This window comes from Bombus impatiens, unplaced genomic scaffold, assembly GCF_000188095.3.
Source record: "Bombus impatiens unplaced genomic scaffold, BIMP_2.2 scf_0548, whole genome shotgun sequence".
Classification (NCBI taxonomy): Eukaryota; Metazoa; Arthropoda; class Insecta; order Hymenoptera; family Apidae; genus Bombus; species Bombus impatiens.
Window position 1 is genome coordinate 1,859,413 of NT_176967.1, and position 21,339 is coordinate 1,880,751.

The 21,339-nt window shown below is 47.9% G+C and overlaps 1 protein-coding gene across 1 annotated transcript in view; it reads left to right on the plus strand.

The window, feature by feature from the left end:
• The window catches only part of LOC100747218 (nephrin), a 171,207-nt gene that overhangs the window by 127,812 nt on the left and 22,056 nt on the right, over positions 1–21,339 (plus strand). The window contains exons 8-10 of the mRNA XM_024369272.2: positions 4,857–5,001; positions 7,669–7,799; positions 18,264–18,423. Of these exons, the coding sequence (XP_024225040.1) occupies positions 4,857–5,001; positions 7,669–7,799; positions 18,264–18,423 (436 nt within the window). The remainder of the gene's footprint in view (positions 1–4,856; positions 5,002–7,668; positions 7,800–18,263; positions 18,424–21,339) is intronic.

Here is a 21,339-nt window from a genome sequence, read left to right on the forward strand (position 1 = left end):
GGCTCGGAAACAGAGTCAAAGCGCTGGGAAGACGAAGACGCCGAGCGAAGCCTCGCGTCGCGTCGCTTAGCGTCGGCCTTTGAAACGGAACGGGACCAAGCGCTGAAAGTGCAGCAGGGCAAGAGAAATGGCGGCACTCTGCTCGAACGGATTGGATTCGCAGGTTCGAGTCGCGTCCGATTGTACGAGGAAAAGGGGCTGTATAAGGGCGGGAGGGTCGGAAGGTAGGTTCGAGGCTGGCACTTTCGAGCGACGTCGATTGAATTAAGCAACCACACCTGTCGACTGCAGATATTTTCATTGGCGGTATGCTAATTGGTCATTACGCAATGTCGACTTAACCACCCTGCGATCTCGCCTCTCCTTCGTTTTCGTTCCACGAATCTCGGTAACGCTTATCTTCGATGTCCTAACGAAACCTCGCGATGACGCGGACCCATTTACGTTTCTTCCAGCGGACGCGCTACTCGAATTAAAAGTTACTACTTCTACTGTGATGCATATTGGTGTATACCGACACTTATATAGTTCCTCGATTTTTTTTTTTTTTTTTTTACCTTTTTAGGGAACGATAGTCGAGAGTTATTGCAAACATAAAGGGTTTTTATTTCATTTGATTGAAAAAGAAAAACAAAACAAAACAAAACGGGAACGACGGCGCAGTAATCGAACACGGGTTGTTTTTCATACGATATTAATTTCATTTAATATTTACCGTTTCTATTACCTCGTACGCCGTACGTCGTTACGAATGGTTTTCCGTTCGTACGATGTTTAATAACAGAATCAAACACGTTGTTTTTATTTCAATATTACTCGTATAATGGCAAGCGAAAATGAAAGTGAACGAAAGTCGAGATCCGGTAGATGGCTGTTGGATGAGATTCGACGGACGCGTAACAACATGTCCGCTAGGATGTATGGTGAAAATTACAATGCCACTGTGCGTCGTGGCCGAGAAACGGATGATGCGCTTACAAAGAATTTATTCGAATCGACGGAGAGTTGGAAATTGATCCAGAGAGTAACGAACAGCTGTGTGATTTGTTGCGGGTGCCTGGAAGATCGAATCTGCTGTATTTCCTGTATTTCGGTGGACCCGATATGGTGGAAGAACATCGGTCGATCCGTCCAGTAGAGAACTCTCGACTCGAAGTTGCGATATTCGACGTTTCCAATAACGCGGTCACGAAGAGCATTGCTATTGGCTACGAAATGAACCTGCCAAGATACATTCGGTACACGAAAGGCTCGAAACCCTTTGTTCGCGACAACGATGCGCCATTACGGCGTACGTCGATTGGAGAGGGAACAGGAAAACGTCGAAATCATTAGGAAGCATCGGAACGATGCAGTCGCGGATTTTAACGAAAACTTTTCGCTGGTCGGAAGAAACGAGAACGCGTTCGAACCATCATTTTTCCTTCTCGACGTGGCGAAATAATCGCCGGATAGGAATAAAAAGGACGAGAAGGAGGGCGAACCTGGAAAATAGAGAGATAACCCGTGGCGAAGCGGCTGAGCTATTTAGCGGAACCGTGAATTTGATCGACGAAATGGAACGTCGATGAAGAGAAAGACTCTGACGCGAAGCCGCGCATTCCGACAGCACTTTCAAAAGCCATAACTACGAGTTTCCAGCCAACTACGCACCACGTTACAAAGTTAGGAGCCCTTTTAGGTTGTTTGGAAAGCAGAGCGCGAAAATCGGCGTCTACGCCGATAGGAGTATTCGATGCTTGCCGATAACGTATGTAGGTAGAGGTGGCTAGGTAGGTCGGAGAGCGGGTTTTCCTCGACTCCTTGGAATACTAAGAGAGGAGAAAGAGAGAGAGAGAGGGAGAGCTAAGCTTCTCGCGAGTTGGGGAACATTTTCGCGAAAAAGCCCCGGTCTGCTGCTTCTCACCGATGCCGTCAACGCATCAAGGCGAGGCAACGCCACCACGCGGAGTCGGGGATTTTCTTTGCATTGCAGCAGCATTCGCGTTCGCGAATGAAATGCAGCCTCTCGGATCCGGCTGAGAGGTCGGATTTGTCTTTACCGAAACGATCGACAAGAGCGTAATTCGCCGCCATTAAAACGATTTTGGCTGGACCGAGATATTTCTGTGGCAAAGCGGAAGATACGAAAGCATCTATGGTGGAAAGTACGCGACAGAGTGTGTACAGGGAGCGAAAGAGAAGATCGAAGATAAGATGGAGTTGGCGCGAGAGATCTCGTCGATTCGTAATCTCGTCGCAATTCGAGTTAATCTGGCGCTCGGTCGAGCGAACAGATACGCTGGTACCTAAATCACGACGGTTAGGCAGAGGCCCGAGGCGGTCGCATTATCGATAATCCGGAATCACAGATGTAACGTTGGCCGACCAGGCTCGGGGCGCACGTGTACAGCTCCGCCGTTGTCTTCGGCACGTTGACGCGCGACCCTAATTAATTTCGCGTTGTTCATTAACAAGCCCTGCCCGCAACGCTTAACGACGCCTCGGCGCGGCATATCCGTGCACCAGCAGTCGCAATATCCTCGCTCGTTGTCACACCTGTGCTCTCCTTCCTTCTCTCTCTCTCTCTCTCCAAGCCCTTGTACTCTCGACGCACGGACCAAGACTCTGGCGTACGGACTGATTAACAGAGTAAACGACAGTCACCGATGGAAACTCGGCTGAATTCTAATTCGAGCAAAACACCCGCGTCCGTGACGATTCTGCGACCATCTGGAGCTCCAATTCAACTTTTATACGATGAAATTAAAATTCTTTGACGAGCCGTGGACCGGATACGTGTGAAGATTCGCCGATGAGACACCGCGTTGCCGGACATCGAACAGTCACGGAACGCAAGGAATTTTAATGAACCTAGCAGCGCCTTCGCGATATCCTCCGCTAGTTGACTTCCCCTTCCGAGATGGATGTCTCCCTACGAGAAGGAACAACCACGAACCAACCTCTATCCAATCGCCAGACTTGCGATCGCACGAACCAACGGTTCGTGACTTTCGGTATATTCCGTGTAGCACTTGCTTAAAATCACCGGGGAATGACAGAGATCGAGGGTTACAAACGAGAAACGTAGTACGCCGCGCCGTTAAAACGAACAGGCTGGACGATAAGGCCACGTCGTTGCTCGTTTACGCGGCGACGCGTCTCTTTAAAATTCCCAGTGGCACAAGCGTCGGATAATAAAATATAGCCTCATAACGTGGCTTTAGAGAAGAGAAGGAAGAGGGAACGACGAGGACGAGCGCTGCGGTCCCGAGAGAACGGTGAGAAAGAAAAGGGGTACCAAGGATACCGGGGATAGCGTAAGGGTTGAAGAAAGAACCAAGGAGAGATATTAACGTAAGCAGATTCTATAAGCAGCAGAACACGTAGACCGCTTCTATTGCATTACCATCCTGATTATCCCATAGTCATTCAGGCTGTCTTTAGCCGTTCGCCACGCGTTCCGTATTACATGGTTTCACGACCAGAAAGCGTTTCGTTAGCGAACCGAAAGTACCGAGAAAACTGCGATAGGGTCGACGTGTAATCGCGCGATATATCATCTTTATTTCCTACTCGGTCGAAACGCGAACGCATCGGTGCACTTAAGAGCGTATAAATATTTCTAAATGAAATTCCGCGACGCCTTTGCGCGTTCCGGTGCCCTCTTGTGCTCGCCGCCACCTTGCCTTTTCCCTCCTTTTTCTCGGTTGCCGTGAAAACGTTCGCGCGAAGAAAATTAGACGAGCACAGACAAAAGTATAATTCCGGCGGTTGGGTAACGACAATTCCTATATTACGCGCAGAGGAAAGAACATCTTTTTTTGCGGCCGCGGAGCAGAACTTCGAAGTGAGAAAAACTGAGGAAGAATAGGGAAGAGAACGTGTCCAACCGGAGGAAAGTTTTGGTTCCGACCCCTTAACGCGCTTCCGCGTCGAGCGTAGTATCAGTTGACACGCTTTGAAACAAAATTCCCGGTCGAAGTAGCGGCTGGCTTTTTCTCTCGACGCCGGTGGAAAATAAATAGAAAAACGCGAGCGAAGAATCTCGCGTCAGAAGCTGCCGGTAAAATTCACGCTCGGTAGAATCCGGTGGTACTCTTTAGAAAGGATTCCACGGCGTTAGCAGCAGGACCCGGGTCCTTTCGAGTCCGGGCTAACAGGAATGAATTTGCAGCAGATGTTGCCAGCGTTGCTTACGGTCTGCCTCTCGACCTTAATATAACCAAAATTAACCATGCCGAGTTGCCGTCGAACTAGTTTTCCATTTTTTCTCTTCGCTTTTTATCTTCTATCTTCGTTCTCGTTTCTCGCCATCTTGCGCCGCGGAATTGAATCGAGTGACGCCACTGAGAACGGTATTCGCGATACCTGGTAAAAATTATTATCTGCCAAAATTACATTCTTCCGTACGGTGACAAAGTGGCGGTGCGAAAGAGCGAGCGTCCTCTTCGTTGCGAAATGAAGAAGGATCGAAAATGTTGGAAAAACAGCGTGAAAAATACAGTATCGAAAGCTCGTTCGGTAAAACGGACCAAGATTCTCACGTGACAACATTTTCAAACGTCAGACGAAAACGTTAAACACGAGAAGAACAAGATATCTTTCCCAGGATACGCAAAACTCTACAGCGCGACGACGTTTCGTCAGAGGTGCGTAACAAACGTTTTCTTTTTCAACGGTCCAGAACGATTTGCTGGAAAAGCTCGGGCATCTTGTTCTTCTCGTAGCCGTTGACACGGCTAGCGTACATTTACGTAGCCTCCCATCGTTTGAAACTCGAATAACTCTCGAATACGAAGCGAGCCATCGAGCTGGATCATTTAACTGGCCAAAGAATACAAACTTTGTTTAACTTCGAACGATCTGTGACGCAGGAGGAGAGATCGGAGAATCGGACGGTGAGCATGGTGGAGTTCGAGCCAGGGGTGGAAGATCACGGGAAATCGATCACCTGTAGGGCCGAAAATCCAAACGTTACGGGACTATTCGTGGAGAAATCCTGGAAGATCGACGTCGTCTGTAAGTATACGATAAATATATATTCTATTGCTCTTTTCACAGAGATCCCGATTCGTTTCTTGGTACGACGTTTTACGAGCGGACGTGACGTTAAATGCATATTCGATGATTCGTCGTGCTAAACTTGCCCCGCGTTCGACCGACGCTTCTTAATGTATGCATACGCGTCGCGCGAACGTCATAAAAAGATAGAGTATCGCCATGGGGTTGGCGTATCCCTTGCTCTTATCTTCTATCGAGGCGCATCGTGAAATCGGCCGATTTACGAGCGTTTTTACGTTGAACGCACACCTCCCTCCAGTCGCCCCTCTCATCCTCTTTTCCTCCATTTCCTTTTTTCTCCCAACCCTTGTTTTTACAGCTGCAATAAAACGGCCTCCGCTGGATTTCGAGCGAATTACAGCCGAAATTCAGCGAAACCGATCGTTGGTGTTCTTCCGCGGAACCGTTTCCCGATCTAGTTGATCGTAAAACAAAAAAAAAAGATATATGTGACATATAGGGACGGACAGCTCGTAAAGAGAAAAAGGATGCCATCGATGAATTCGGTCGTTCCGATTGATCCACGAGCTTCCACGTTTCTTTTCTTCTCTCTTCTCCCTTTCGAGGACAGAGGGAGGTGGGTATTCCGTCATCTCGACTCGTTCCATTTCGCGCCCCTATGGACTTTCCTTTTTACCATCCTCGTTCGTGGAATCGGTTAAAAAGTCATGACGCGAACAGACTTTCTTCTCGCAGAGCGTATTTCTCGACTTTGCCAAAAAACAAATTCGTCCGTCGCGTAAAAACCAGATCATGAAAAGACGATCGTGGATAATAGCACACGACCATGCATTCCTTCTTACGAGATTGTTGTTGTTCGTTACGCATCTGCGTACCGTGTACATAGGCTACGAAGGACCGTAATTACCTCGTCTTACAGCGTAGCCACGAAACTCGCCACAGTGCGTTTCTATGGAACAACGAGGGGTCTGAAACGAATCGAAACTAACTTCGGCTACACTTGTTACACCTCCAGCGGATAAATCGAACGTAAATGTAGTTTCTGGTGGAAATGCCAGCGTCCTGAAACTTTATACTTTTACACTTGTCAAGATCTGATTAAGATCTGCTTAAGATTTCCAAGATTCTTCCGATCGGAACGGAAGCACAGCTCGTCGGAAGCGGCGTAACTTTTTGCAACTAATTATTTGGCAACTTTATAAGTAGAAAGTAAGGGGAACTGATTCCTCGTCATTGGTATGATTTTCCGCCGGTTCGTTTCACAGTTTCCAGACCGCTTTTGTCAAACACCGTCCCGTAAGTAAAGTACGCGCGTAGATACGCCAGGTGTATCGACAGCTGGAAAGAAACGCGCTCGATAGCGTCTGAGGAAAAAGCGCGACAACAGGAGAAATAACGTCACGTCGTGTATCCAATTACGTTGACCGTCGAGCAGCATCGTTGAAATTACGCATTACCTCGGGAGCCGGCCCCGGGTTTTTCGTGCTCCACCTTCGTCTCCGCCCATACACACGAGCTCTCGATTCGCGAGGAACGGGGAAGAAAATGAAAGGGGAGGATAGTGGGTGGAATTTATTGCAATCCTGGACGAGTATCTCGCCTCGGTGGAAGAAGAGCGGAAAACAAGGGACAGGAGCGACACGGCACGATGCAACGACGGAGGTTCGAGAATTAAAAAGTGGCGGCGTTGAACTTGGGGCTGAAGGGAGAAGAAGCAGCGGGTAGACGCGATCGAGCTAATTAATACTATCTCGAAAGAGCAGTACACGCCGGTACACGGGGGAAAAGAAGAGCCACCGGAAAGGAGGGAATTTATCGTGGCGCGCGATAAAATCCTGCGAGAACGCCCGAAGAATAAACTCCCCGACGAGAAAGCGAGCTAAGAGGAACCGGTATGATTAAACTAATGAAGACGAGAGATACAAGAGGCAAAGAAAATACTGGAATTTTTCGAGGACGTTACCTGGTTACACCAGGAAGGAATCAGCTGCCAAGCGAGACCGTGGAGCCAGACTGGAAGACAATCGAGCTAGCGAGACCGTGGCCGATGTCGTCTGCTAGAAGAATACGAAGAAATTACGCGAATAAGCATGCGCCAAAACCCGCAGAGATTTGTCTTCTTTGTAATTCACCGGCAACCCTGTGGCCACCGTGGAACGAGCGTACGTGGCGAGTATTTTGGATTAAGATAATCCCTTGACATCGAGACGGTCGTATATCACAGGCAAAGAAGCTTCATGGTCAGGAAAAAAAAAACGGGAACTTGAGAAACTGAGCTTGGAAACCGAAAATACATGTTTTTGGTATCGAAACTACGGATAGGTTGTCGCACGACGAGGACGAACCGAGAGAGCGTGCCTCGACCTGGTATCAGGTTGATGAAATTGTACGAGGGTGGAGCCTACCGTGACGATAAAACGTATCCAAACCCTTCAGCGTATTCCTTCTTTATGAGAAAAAATAGTAAAAGCTTGGCAAGGGGATAACGCGTATCCCTGTTATCTATTATCGGAGTAAATCGTTCGCGATTATTTACTTGATCCTCGCACGTACACCTTCAGCGATAAGATCGTGTTTCTACTTTCGATAATTCGATCGAGACGCTATTCTATTCTTTCTGTCTCGTTGGTGGTGGTGATTTCTTCGATCAAAATCTGTTTCCAGATCCGCCGATCGTGTCGCTGAACCTTGGATCGACGCTAAGCCCGGAGGATATCAAGGAAGGCGACGACGTCTACTTCGAGTGTCACATCAGAGCCAATCCTCCCTGGTCGAAATTGACATGGATACACGACGTACGTATGGTTTCATCGATTAATATTCCGCGTAATCAACGTCGCTGTCTCGTTGCGTTTCCTACGATTATAGCTGCTGGTATACTTGGGCGGATACACGACGTAATAATTCGTTGATAGCGTGCGCTGCACGAATCGGACGTCTTTTTTTTTCTTTTAACCAAGTTATTTCAGTCTTTGGAATACGGTATTTCGTGCTCCGCGGGTACACTATTATGGCGCTATTAAAAGCCTGGGTGTATCTCGTAAAGTAGAAGCTCGCAACGCAGCGGTACAAAAATTCCCGTACACTTAGCGTGCCACAATAGCGGAAACATAATATGCCAGATTCGCGGAGAAAAATCTCTGGTGGACAAAAAGGCAGCAGCGTGCGTCCCTAAATTTACAAGCGAGCTACGTTACAGGTAATTTACGCGACAACGTCCGCGAACGTAAAGAAAATCACCGTGGAGGGCACGTTACCGTAGCCAACCAAGTCTTATCCCATATAATGGCTCGTATATTTTACTGGCTAAAACTTTGAATCCTTTATTTGCATAATATATGAGATCGTTCGACAGGCTCGATCTAGTACAACGCCGTTAGAACGCGGAGAATTAAAGCGTCGCACCGCACCTCACCGCACCGCGAAACACGCCACGCTGAAAGCCGATCATCTCGCGGATTTATGGCGAAAAGCGATAAGAGACTTTCAACGTACTCCTTCTTGCCCTCCTTTTACCGTTACAGGCAAAATTACGTTTGTTGCCGTGAATGCCAAGTCGCTACGTTCTTCTAACGTTTAAACAGTTGCCACGTTAATTCCAAGAGGAACGAGCTTCGCGGAGAATAGAATTTACGCTACTCTTCTTCTTTACACGTCGTTTTATAAGCTTCTCTCTTAAGAGTAATTTTTACCGCGAAGAAGACAGCGTTCGAAGAGTAATTCGCCAACGTGACAAAGTTTTTCGTTGTTCCTTCGCTTTATCGGTAGCGACGATTTTGCACGCGTCCGCCTCAGCGCCAGCATTGAGAAACCGGAGAAAGTTTGTCGAAGGGATTCGGCTTCGATTTCGTAGGGGAGAAAGTTTAATCCAGAAGGCGTACGAGGTTGTCTCAGTTTCCCAACTCGTTCGTACGGTGCGAATCGGAATTCACGAAGGAAAGTATGGTCGCCCGATTAAAGCGTATCGTGTCGGGCCAAGGGAAGCCAGAAAGTCCGACGTCTCTTACAAGGGGAAAATGACCAAAGATACGAGCACTTTCTTTTTCCTCTACCGTGTCCTCGCTGCTCTTCTCCTCTTTTTTTCTCGTTTACGTTAATCCAGCCTCTTGTCGTTCTCGTTCGCCTCGTTCTTTGTGTTTACTCGGGAGAGACGTTTCGCCGGATACGCGTCGTAGTTCAGGAAGGACGCCGGCAAGGAGACAGGTTAACGGTAGCCTGGTAGCAGCTGCTACGGCATAAGAGATTTCCGTCGAAATTGCATCTTAAAAATATGATTTGACTTCATTCTAGGCGAGCAAAGCGACTATCGTAACCTCGGCTTTCCCGACACCCATCTACGCGCTACTTCCTTTCGCATCCTTCCGTCGCTTTTCTTTCGCATCCGGCTCGTTTCCCTCGGTCGACTCGTATCGTTCGGCTTGCCAGCTGTCGCGGTTGCTCGTTATTGTTCGCAACTTCGATGACTGAACTCTATAAACGCGCAAGTGGAGTAAGTTGAACGCGATCGATATCACGAATCGCTTTCTGATAGATCGTGCAGCTAACTAGCTCCACGTGCCGGTCCCTATCGACGAAGACGGCCCTTTTCGCTCGATTAAAAGGGTTTGCCTAGGAATTACAAGAGGCCATCGACACGTTCAATCTGCCAATCAATCCCAAGGTAGCAATCGAGCCGGGATTCCGAACTGTCGGTCTTAAAAAAACGCTTGGAGCCATTGGCAGCGGCAGTAACCTTTTCAATGGCGATCGTAAAGACGAAAGAAGAGCAGCGAACGGAAGGACGACGCAGCATCGATAGGGACAGCAGTAGAATATTGGTTAAAAGGTAAAGAAGGGAGAGAAGAGGCGGCGGAAAGAGCCTGGGGAGGGGGAGAGGGGAGGTAGAAGGAAAAACGAGGAAGGCAGAGATAGCCGCTATAATGGGGTACAGTGATTAGGCTGGCTGTACCATTCACCAGGACAATAGAGACGTTCTGTAGCTACGCCAAGTATCGACGAGCCAATCGGCCGCTGAGGAAAAGACGTTGGAAGATTTTTCCCGACTCTTCATCTTTCTGATGGCAAAGTGGATTGACCGACTAGACAACCGGAAGAACTCTATTAATGTCCTCCTCGTCCACCTAAATACGAGGCAAAAGATCAAATACTTTTTGCCGGAGAAGCAGGCTCTTCTTAATCTTGACACCGTCATCGATATGTCGGACACGCTACTTTTCCGCTCTTCTTTTTCGGAAGTAGCCAATTTCTCGACAGAAACAAGAAATCGATAGAAAACGAAATCTCGCGCGGATTCCAGCGACGATGCGAGTCTTGGGATCGAATTTTCCTATCGAACGAGATTACGGCTCCGTCGTAATCGCGCAGAAACGCCTGTAAGCTTGAAATATTATGAAAAGAGACTTTGAATTCCACACGATTGCGCCGTTGATTTTCAAATGGACGTTATTTCTGCTGTACACCGATCAGTCGTAGGAACGACGCGAGGGTAATGGGCTTTCTCGCAATGAATCGGTCGAGTGCATTTTCCACTGGCGTGAGATTCAATCCGACAAGTCCAGGACTTAATGCGGAGAACTGGCTGGAAGGAATCGGGCAAGGGGTTGCGAGCCGGAAATAGGCTGCCGCCGGATTCGACAGGCCGTACATCAATCAATTTCACCGACGTGGCGCGGCGTCGCGATCGAACAGCCGTGCCGGAATTCCGCTCGGATTCGTTGCCTTCGACCGAAGCGAGAAGAGCCTTTTCTTCTCCCGAATCTCGATCTCCCGTTGCTTTTTCTTCGGAGGTGCGGGTGCCGGTGAAATCGAATCGGATATCAGTCATACGGTCAACCAAATTCTGTCACGAATCCCTTCTATCTTCTCTTCGTCTCTCCCCGCGCAACAAGTCGGTCGTTCGTTACTTTCTGTTCGTTGAGAAATATGGCGCAAGCAGCGCGCACGAACCTTTTAAAATACTTTCGTCGCGCTTAATACTGCAACCCGGTTGGAAAAAGGAAACTCAAAGAGACATCGAACGATCGAGTAAATTACAAAATTTCCGAGCAACTCGGGGAATTCGAGCAAGGGGAGCTGAGAAGTTGCACGACGCGGTGCTGCGGCCAACGGCACGATACGAAGAAGAATCGAAAACGTAATCAAAGATAACGAGGGAAGTTTTCCGCTACACGGAAGGGTTTACAGCATTTATACGAGGCACGCCGGACGTCGAAGGTACGAGAAGAGATTCCCTGCTACGAAAAGAGGAAGAAAAAAAGGGACGAAAGGAACGGGAGAGAACGTAGCAGGCTGAAAGCAACCGCGGAAGCATCTTCGCTTCGCCTTTTTTCCTCGCGTCCTTCCGCATTCCGGACCGCAATGCATCATCCTTGCCGGTCGCAAATGTGCCAGCCATCAACCCCTTGGTTGCGTCAAAGTCGGGTATCTCGACATCGCGTATCGATTTCTTCGCGAATCGCTCGCGTTCATCGATCATCGACGTGCAAGCTTCCACCGCGCGAGAAGACGAAAAAATCTCGTGGAAGAAATTGAACGCGACTCAAAGCCGTGAATTCCATTCGATCACGTTGGAAAAAACGATGAAACGAACTCAACTCACTCTCTCCCTCTCTCTCTCTCTCTCTCTCTCTCTCTCTCTCCTCTCTTCGAACAGAAGCAAAGCAAGAAAATTGACATGGAATACCGAGCAACTTTAAAGCTAACGAAGCCCATGCCAGTCTGGCTTGCACGCGATCTTCTCTGTCATTGATAAATCGCTTTAAAACAAAACGAAGCTAAAAAGGGAGGAAATCGCGCGTCGCTGGCGTAACAATTTCTCTAGCGAAAGTATCGCGACAATGCCGCCGATATAATCACGATGAAAAATTTTCAGACAATCCTCGCGCTACGAGCTACGAAATCCTGGCCACAAATCTTTCGGAAGGGCGCTGCCGCCCTGGCCGGGGCCAGCAGAGAGCATTTTTTCTTCCGAGGAAGCTCCTTTGCCAACAGAGCACGGAGGAAACAGGCAGACAGGGTCGAACGTAACGGCTCGCGTCGAAAACCGACAAAATTTACGAGCGTTCGCCGTGAACGCGTTAAGACGAGCTTCGAACGAGCGTGTAAAATTTAATGGAACGAGAAACACAACGAAAGGCGAAAGTACTTATGTAACGTTCGATGCAATCACGTTTGCCGATTAAAATATTTTTTCCGGCAAGCAGACGCGAAACTCGGACAAAGATAAATTCAATTTTATCGACGACGCGGCGCGTCTGCGACGCGTCCTACCTGTATGGAACGCGCACGAGAAAAAAGAAAAAATTAGAGGCAAGACTGGCGAGAAAAGAAAAGACGAGACGCGCGTGTGTGCACGAGCGCACCGGAAATGCCGCTACCGTGCAACCTATTCGACCGGCATACTAGCTACCTCGTCTCTTTAAACCGTCGTTCAATGCTCTCGGCTTCTTCTCCGGGGTACGTCTCGAGTACGCTCGCTAGCTCGTTCGTCGACACATTAGTACGTGTACAGAGCGATTCGTGAAAATACAACTGTTCGAAGAGAACCCTCTCTCTCTCTCTCTGTCTTTCCCTTTCTCCGTTGCTCGCTTTCCGGGAGCGATCCACGTCCACGATAATGGCTTCCTTTAACGCCGCGGAAAAAGTTTAAACGCGTAATCGCTTTCGCTGCTGGCTGCGCTTTCTCCTCTGCCTAGTTCCTTTTTTCCACGTTTTCGCCACCGGGCGATAACCGAATTTTCAAATCGAACGGAATTTCCATCGACCGAGGGAACCTGAACTCGCGAGTTCTGGCAAAGTGACGATCTTTCGCAACGAGGTTACGATAGCGACGTTTTTCTAATTCTCTGAGCGTCCGCGTCTCTGGCGAGACTGAAATAACTCGTTTATCCTGCTCTTCTCGCTACGATGTAATTCCAGTTCGGGAAGGAAAGATAGATATCGTAAGAATCGTTCGAAAACACTGGCGAACGATCGATGACCAAGTTTCTGGTTTCTAGGTGGTAGAAAGAGGGAAGGCAAAATGAATTTCGCTTAGCCTTTGGACACGGCAGGGAAACGAAGAAAAAGACGGGACGAAAATAACGAATGCAAGGGCGAAAGGGAGAAAAGGCGAGACGGAAAAAGGGAGGAAGGAAGGAAGGAGGAAAGGAAGCACAGCCACGAGTTGTTGGCAATTTTTCAAGGAATCAGTGCGCCGTCTGACCGGAATGAACACCCGCCTCTAGCCTCTTTTCTTTCCTACCCTTCTGAATCGCCTTTTTTTCTCGCCAGCCTAGCAGGGCAAGGCTACGACGACGTAGAAGAAGCCCCGAATCGCGACCGAGTCGAATTTTCACCGGAGAATTCCGCCAACCGAGCTTTAGATCGGACTAGAGAGACGAACGTATCCTACGAAACCGGTGAACCTTTTTAGGATCGAAATGCAAGAAGAAATTCGATGAATCTTACGGGATAGGTGAGGTGAACCGAGCTTCTACGACGAGATCGAACGAGCCAGATATTCGATGGTTCTGTGTTGTCCTCGACCGATCCACTTCCAAAAGATTCCTCGTAATCGGGTGTCGTCGATAACATCTTGCTCGTTTCGCCATGGTAGGAGCAACTTAACATCGGTACAGGAAAAACTACAGCATGGAAGTTAAGAAAGTCGCAGTTGCCGAAGATTAGAAAGGAAAAGAAGAGGAACGTGGCGCGAACTCGGACCCGGGGGATTTGCCTGGAAACGCGACAAACGGTCGACAATTTACGTTTACATATAACCTAGCGGACTCGTTAAAGCGAACAGAGTTACAGTGGTGCTGTATGCAAGCCGTTATCGGATGATCTTCGATAAAGCGAGAGATTCGTCCATTTTCCATTTTCCAAGGCGGCTGCATCGGCTAACCTTGGAAGGATGCGTGTACGGAATATCACGAGAGCGTGTACGAAAGGACGGTTAACACCTACTTTATGTAACGGCGACGTACGAGACAATGCCGTTGGCCCATTGTACCCGGATGGTTGTATGTACCACGTGCTACGAGTAATTCCACCCTTATACCGGATTCCGAATATTCTCAAAATGAAGCTCCGGGCTTTTGGGCTCCGTTCCAACTGTCTCTTCCTGCGGCTAGACCCGTTGCATAAAACCGCGCACACTTGCCCGCCTCGCTCTTGTCAGGTTCAAACGAAAAGTTTTAGTATCCTCAGACCTGACCTGCTGCCGCTTTGGATACCGTTCGAATATCGATACCATTCTCGACCTAAGTTTTCTACCCGTAACCCATATTCATCACCAGGTCGGGGAAGAAACGTTTCGGTAACCTTAATTTGCCAAAGCGTCGTGAGAACCGCTGCAACGAATTACGCGCCCTCGCAACTCTTCGCGATTTACGACACGTCGGCGCTTAAAGCCTCGTAAAATCAGTCGCGAAAGCGATCTACATGGAAATGTAAATTTCACGCGGATCGTGTTCACGCGTAACGAGCTCTTTGATGTCTCGGTGTAGAGATGGGCGGCTGACAGAAAAGGGTTAAACAAGTTAGTCGCCGATGGAGTATCCATATCCAGAGAATGGATTTAACGACCTAGTTGGGCGATCCTCGTTTAGCCCTGCGAAATCTGATTAGGAGAAGGAAAATGTTTCGCGCAGGTGGTTCCATCGAGAGCAGGATCAAAGGACCAGCTCGTTTTCGGCGAAACCGTAACAGGAAAATGGAATTAATAACGGCAAACCAGAATCTAGAACGCGATCCTTAAGGGGTTCTAATTAACGCGTGCGCGGTTACGAACTCATTATGCGAGCTGTCTAAACCATGGAAGAAGTGGTACGCGGCGCAGCATCCGATCGACGCGTCGTTATCCGAATTTTGCTCGTCGATTGGCCAATCTTCGACCTGTGGGACAGTCGGTCTGGGGATTGGCCGCTTTTCAATTTGTCGGTTTCTCTAGGAGTTGAGAGCGCGACTCGCTTCCGATCTCCCATAGTTGCAACGAAACGCAAAGAAACGGGACTGTTTGCACACACGGGGGGAGAATAGTACGCACGACAAATGGTGGAAGAAGGTGTAGGGGTGGCAGGTGGCTGGTAGCCAGGCTACTAGCCTTCGTTGGAATTGGTTCGCAAACGATAAAAGACAAACGAAAGCTCTCGAACTGTATCGTTGGTTCGTTTCTGGCGTGATGAAACGACGAGGGAAAACACAGGAGGAAACGTGGAAAGGTCCAGGGGAGTCCCAGCTGGAGAGAAAATGGTAGGAAACGAACGGCAGCCAGGCGCTCGAATAGAAACGTCAAAGTTTGCAGCTACTTTCTCAAAGCGAAACGTAGGTAATATGCGACCCGAAGAGACGGTTATCGATGTATCGATTCGGAAAACGGCGAGTCTACGATCGTTGACTTTAGCCGAGTTCCTCGGTATATCGTGTGCACGATAAACGAAAGAATTTGTAACGGGACTTTATAAATTAACGATCGTTCTTTCCCAACGGTAAAGCTGCGAGTTACTCGGTGAACGAACTGCGCGAATTTAAAGAAAAGAAGGAAAGAAAAGAAGTTGTTGGTATTGGTCATAAATTTTTCTAGTCCCCTTAACGAAGTATAACGTTTAACGAGTCTTGACTGGCTAGTAAATCGAAGGTAAACCTCTGGCCTTAACCGAAGCTTAACCTATGCTAAGCGAGCTAAAGCTCCTTGACTGGACCGTGGAACACGGAAGAGAGGCAAGTTGCATAGATTACAATCCGACTCGATCGAGTCGACGTATTTTCGACCCGTCCTAGCCGCCGAGTTTATCGATCGTATCCGAGATCTTCCCATCCGATTAAATTCTTTAAGGGATTAGATCTAGCGGAATTGCGCGTTTCGATTTTTAATTCGCCGCTGAACATCAACAACACGAATTAGGATAAAGACGAATTGAAATTCCTGGACGGTCGATCGACCGCGAGTAATTAAGTGCTCATCCGTCGATGCGAAACCTATCCGACGAAGGACACGATTCTCCGGCAAGAGAATGTGGCTGCGAGCCGAGATTATAAAACAATCGAACAAAGCCAAAGGGGGAGGACGAAAAAAGAAAGAGGAACAAGCTCGAAGCGGAGCGGAAAAGGGGAATGGAAAAAAGACTCGCGGGAGGAGAAGAAATCTTGATCTGTTCTGACAGTCTGCGCCACCTTCTCCGAGATTCAAATGGCCTCGTTTCGAATCGATTTCGAATTATCTTCGGCGAACGGATTCCTGCGGAGGAGTGGGGACAAAAGAAAGAGAGTCTATCGGTGTAATGGAGAAAACGAGCTGCAGACAGAGAAACAGATATAAGGAATGAAAGGGGTGTGACAGAGAAAAAGAGAGAGAAAGAGAGAGAAATAGGAAAAGCGAGGAGAAGAAGAGACAAAACGAAGACGGAAAAAACGAAGACAAGTACAACGGGGAATTTAAACGAGGAAGAGGACGACTAGCGAGAGACAAAGACAAGTTCGAAGGACGTCTCTCGTCCGATTAAACAGGCGCGGATGCATTTGGCACGGTCTTCGGCTAGTAAGCCGTGTCCCGGTTTTACCTACTTGTTGGCTCTAACCCTTGCCTCTTTCGGTAGAGCGTTTCTCTGCGAACGAGATCCATGGTTCGCGATCGTCCTTTGCCCGTCGGCTAATTGAAACGCGATCCACCGAAACAAGCCGAAAGAGCCGGAAGAAACTTTTGGGCGTGTCGTGTTCTCCGCTTGTCGACTCGGTGTTTAAACGAAAATACCCGGCGAAATACTTCGGCAAAGGAATACGATCGACATACGACGGCCGAATCGAGTTCACTGCAACTTGCAGACAACTCTGCAATAACAGAGCGTTACGTTTGCTTCGTTCTTCGTTTTGTTGCACGAGGCGAACAGCAACGAAATAAGATAGAACGAAACTCTGTCCCAAAGTGGCCTAATTAAACCTGGCATCGTGCTAGTTTGAAAAGACGCGCTCGCTTTGCTATAAAGCGTGGATAATAAGTACTTACACGCGTGAAAGCGTACGTGGGTATACGGACGATAGCCTGTTCTCGTTGCATAGCCGTGGTAGACGTAGTTCGTATGTAGCCGTTCGTTCTCGGCCTCGTCGGCAAGGCGTCGAGGCCTTTTTTCCACCGGGTTGCTCATCGCTGTCATGTTAATTTTCCCGGAGAAGGAAAGAATTCTTGAATCAAATGCATTCGTTTCGTCTCCTCGTTAGTCGGGACAAAAGAGGAACGGTACAAAAGATAACGAAACTAGCGACTCTTTTCATCCGGTTTGATTAAACAACTAAGTGCACCGTTGTATCGTCCTTAGCCATGCTCGACGGTTGATAAGCCGTCAGCCTGGACTTCCGTTTCTCCCGTCGGTTTCCTTGTCAATTCCCACAAAGGAATACAAAGTCAAAGGATTTCAGGTGATAAAGAATACCGCGTTATTATTCGTCCACGATATCGAGCGATACCGTAGCTTGGCAGGAAACGCGAGACGTTAACTAACAAGAGAAGCAACGCTCGCCCGAGCTCGCTTTTTCTTCTCCCATCCCGATTTCTCTTCTTGCCTTTTCTCCGCTGTGTCGCGCCACGTCGAAACGGATAAATTTGTAACAAAGACGGCGGCCAGCGTAACATCTCCGATCGTAAAAGTTATCGTGCCACGTTCTTTCCTCCGGTCTCTTTCGCCGAATAACGTGCTCGCAATAATAAAGGATTTATCCCTTCTAATATGCTGCCGCGACGTTTCTTCCTCGATAACCGAACTTTATAACGAGAAAAAATAGCGGCCGTCGTCCCTCGCCGATGGAGAACCACGATATACGTTAACTTTGTCCTTGACGATCGTAATTACTTCTAAAAATGCACACGTTTCGCGTTGAGTAGAAAAAGGTGCTGATAGATGATAACACGACCGACAATGGAATGGCGAGGAAGACGCCTGGGTGGAACGGCTCGGTGCATGTTTATCTCTAATTTATCGCGAAGGCAGACCGTAACGAGAAACGAAATCGCGATTCGAAATCTACTGTTAGCCCGAGCACGAACGAGAAAGAAATGGATCAAAGTCGAGCTGCCAAGCCGATGCAGATACCTTCCTTTCACGAGTGTTTCATCTTGGCAAAAAGAGTACAAAAGAAACAGAAACAATAGGTAGATTTTTTCCTTTCGTTCTTAAAATAAACGAGCGTCGCAACGTCGCGTAATTCCTATCGATTCTAGTTTAAGACGCGTTTAATAACCGACCGACAGAGGCCGGTGTATTTAAAACGAAAATTCTTGTTTGCAGAACCAAATACTGGCGCATAATACGTCAGCCAGGATAATCTGGTCGAATCAGAGCCTGGTACTTCAGAGCGTGACTAGGAGTAGCGCCGGCAAGTACGTGTGCGCCGCAACGAATGACCTGAACGAAACTCGCAGCGAGCCTCTTCATTTTCGCGTCAAGTGTGAGTATCTCCGCGGCTCGTCACGAGAACCACTTCAACGATCCGCCTCGGAGCGTACTTTATTTTAATCGAGCGAACTTAATCGAGGATTTTCCTCGGTACTCGGTAACGAAGCCGGCATTCAACGACGAGCAACGAACGCCGTTCTCGCGCATACGCTTCACCTGTACTACTTTCGTCTATTTATTCCGAAACAGCCAACCCGAATTCCTCTTCCTCTTATTCCAGCTGAATATTTCAGTCGTACTTAGTTTTAGCTACATTTTTGATATCCAATTCCCGTTTTACACCGAGCAAACCGCCAACCCGCGATGCGACCTCGAGAAGCAACTCTCTCGTACCTCGGCACCGCGATGTACAAATTGAATATGTCGGTTTTAAAAAACGATACACTAAGATAGATGTTTCTCACTCTCGTGAGAACTTCTCAGACGCTCGTTTCGATAAACCGAACGTTTAACGCCGCGGTATCGGACCAGCGATCGTTCTATGCTTGTCCACGTATCGATACCGTTTGCCCAACATATCCAACATATCGACATCGATGTTGATCCGTTGTTGGTCGTCGTCACGTTGGGTAGGCCGTTAACCGGACGACGACAGCCTCGACCGCTGCTGGATCGTGACTGTTTCGTTTCGCGATACTAGCAGAAACGTGCTCGTGGCTCGAAGTGATTTTGACCGTTTTGCACGCGAAAGACCATTTACCCGATACTTTTACCCACTTAAATCGTAGTTAGAATAGGCGAACGTTAACGCGAAATCGTAAAAACATAGTCGGCCGATCGACGCTCGGCCGCGTATTCTGCACGAAGAATGGGAACGGTTTCCGACATCGAATATAGATGCGCCGTGAAAACAAGCCCGGAACACGATGCCCGATATTTAACTGCGGCTCCTGACGGCCTCGTAAAGGACAAGGAAACGAGCCAGTATAAGCAGCAATCTCGCGGGAGTTTGCGAATCGAAGTCAACCTCGTATCTGAATTTAGTTTCCCGGTTATTACATCATCGCCCCGATCCTGGGAATGACATTTGCTTTAGGCTATTCACGTCCGCCTCGAAGCGGCGTGGTTTCCTTCGGTCGGGATTTAAGCCAACTTCGATCGAAATGTCGACGCGTTGATCGGTCTTACGGAACGCCATACGCCGATGATACTTGAACCAAAAGCGTTCGCCTGCGTAAATTTAGATTATCTGCTTATATACGAGCGCGTTTCCAACGAAAAGAGTTAGATTTACGACGGGCGTTGGATTAATTCCGCGAAAAGAGAAATTACGACTTCGTGCCCGTACGATTACACGCAAATCATCCGATAAAGCTGCTCCTTTCATCAGAGAAAACTAGAAATAAACGCGAGGGAAAACGGAACGAACAGGTTCAAAGGGCCATTCGATGAATGAGCATATTTTTTGAAAGCCGTTTCAAAGTACATGTCACAACGTTGCCCGCAATTAAGCAGAGTCTGGGAAAAAAAAGGCGGAGCGCGCAAGCTGTATAAAATCAAAGAGCGCGCCGGTTCTTAAATCGTTGCATCCGAACGTAGCAACGTTTTACCGATATTCGTGCTACTCGAATAACGTGTATCGCGACATCGCGTTCGATAATTCTTCTCATTCAATTTCGAGTTACGGACTCGGATTTCTGTCCGCCGCGTTAATTACCGAGGGAAACCAGTGTCAACCGGTTTTCCTCGTCAAATTTTCTGTCCGCGGTGTTCGCTCGGTTTCGATAAGAAAGAACGAAAGCGCGACGCCTTTCCCTCCGCATCAACGATTTCCGTCAATATGCATTTTAACCAGTACTTCCCGATATTCTTTTATATTTATTTCAGTCAGCCGTCCGGGCCGACACATTTGCAATTTAATTCCTTCGTTGCAGCAATATCGTTTCACCGAGTCTTTTGTCATTTATTCGTTGAATCGTTAAACACCTGAATAGAAAATATCGAAAAGAAATGGCCAGAGATTGCGGATGGAAAAAGTAATGACAGAAAATATTTATTCGCGCTCGTACTAAGAAACGAATGGAAACGAATTAAACGCGTAAAGTGCGAGGCTCGTACATCAGTCGCATCGAAATGACCGGCAATAAGTCATACAGATAGCACCTATGCGCGGCACGATATCGGTCGCGTGTGATTTTCACGTAACTTTGCGGTTCGACTCTGTCCACAACCTTTCGTTCTCGTGTTTCCAACCTGTTCCCTCGATTTCCTCGTAAATAGCATGCATCTAAAGATGCAAAGCAGCTTTCATTCCTAAGCGTTGTAAATTCTATTTTATTCTTGGAAACTTCATTCCTGTAAACCATTTTTCCTGGTCACCTGTTAGTTATTTCTCTTCTCTTTTTATAACGTGGCTTGTCACTCGAACCGCCTTGCTACTACACTTCTAGGATCTTCAAGCTTTCTTTTTTATTTCTGAAATTCTTTTTCTCGTGTCTCGCTTCTGTATTTCTTATTCCTACAACTTTCCTTTTTTCGCTGCCCGTCCTGTTCTCGTTTTATCGCCTGGATCTCTTTTTGTTGACACCTTTGCGTTATTTTTTATCGCTACAATTTCTCATTCCCAGGAAGCTTGAGTTTTCCCGTTGCTAAAATTCCTTCTACAATCCCTCCTACGTAACAGGATTGCTCCTCCAAATGTGGAAATTTTTCCATGTCCCAATTTCATCACGACAGAGCACAGCCGAAGGGAAACCCGACAAGTGATACATTATCATTTCCCATCATTTGGATGAACACGCTATCCACGGTAGTACATAATTGGAGCCGGAAAGTGGTTCTTCGAAAGCGTCCAGCCAGTTGGTTGTCGCAAATGATTTTGGAAAGCACTAGTTAATTACAAGGCTGGACGCCACCCTGCGCCAAATAATCAGTCAACAGGAAAGTTTTGATAGCATATATCGCGGCG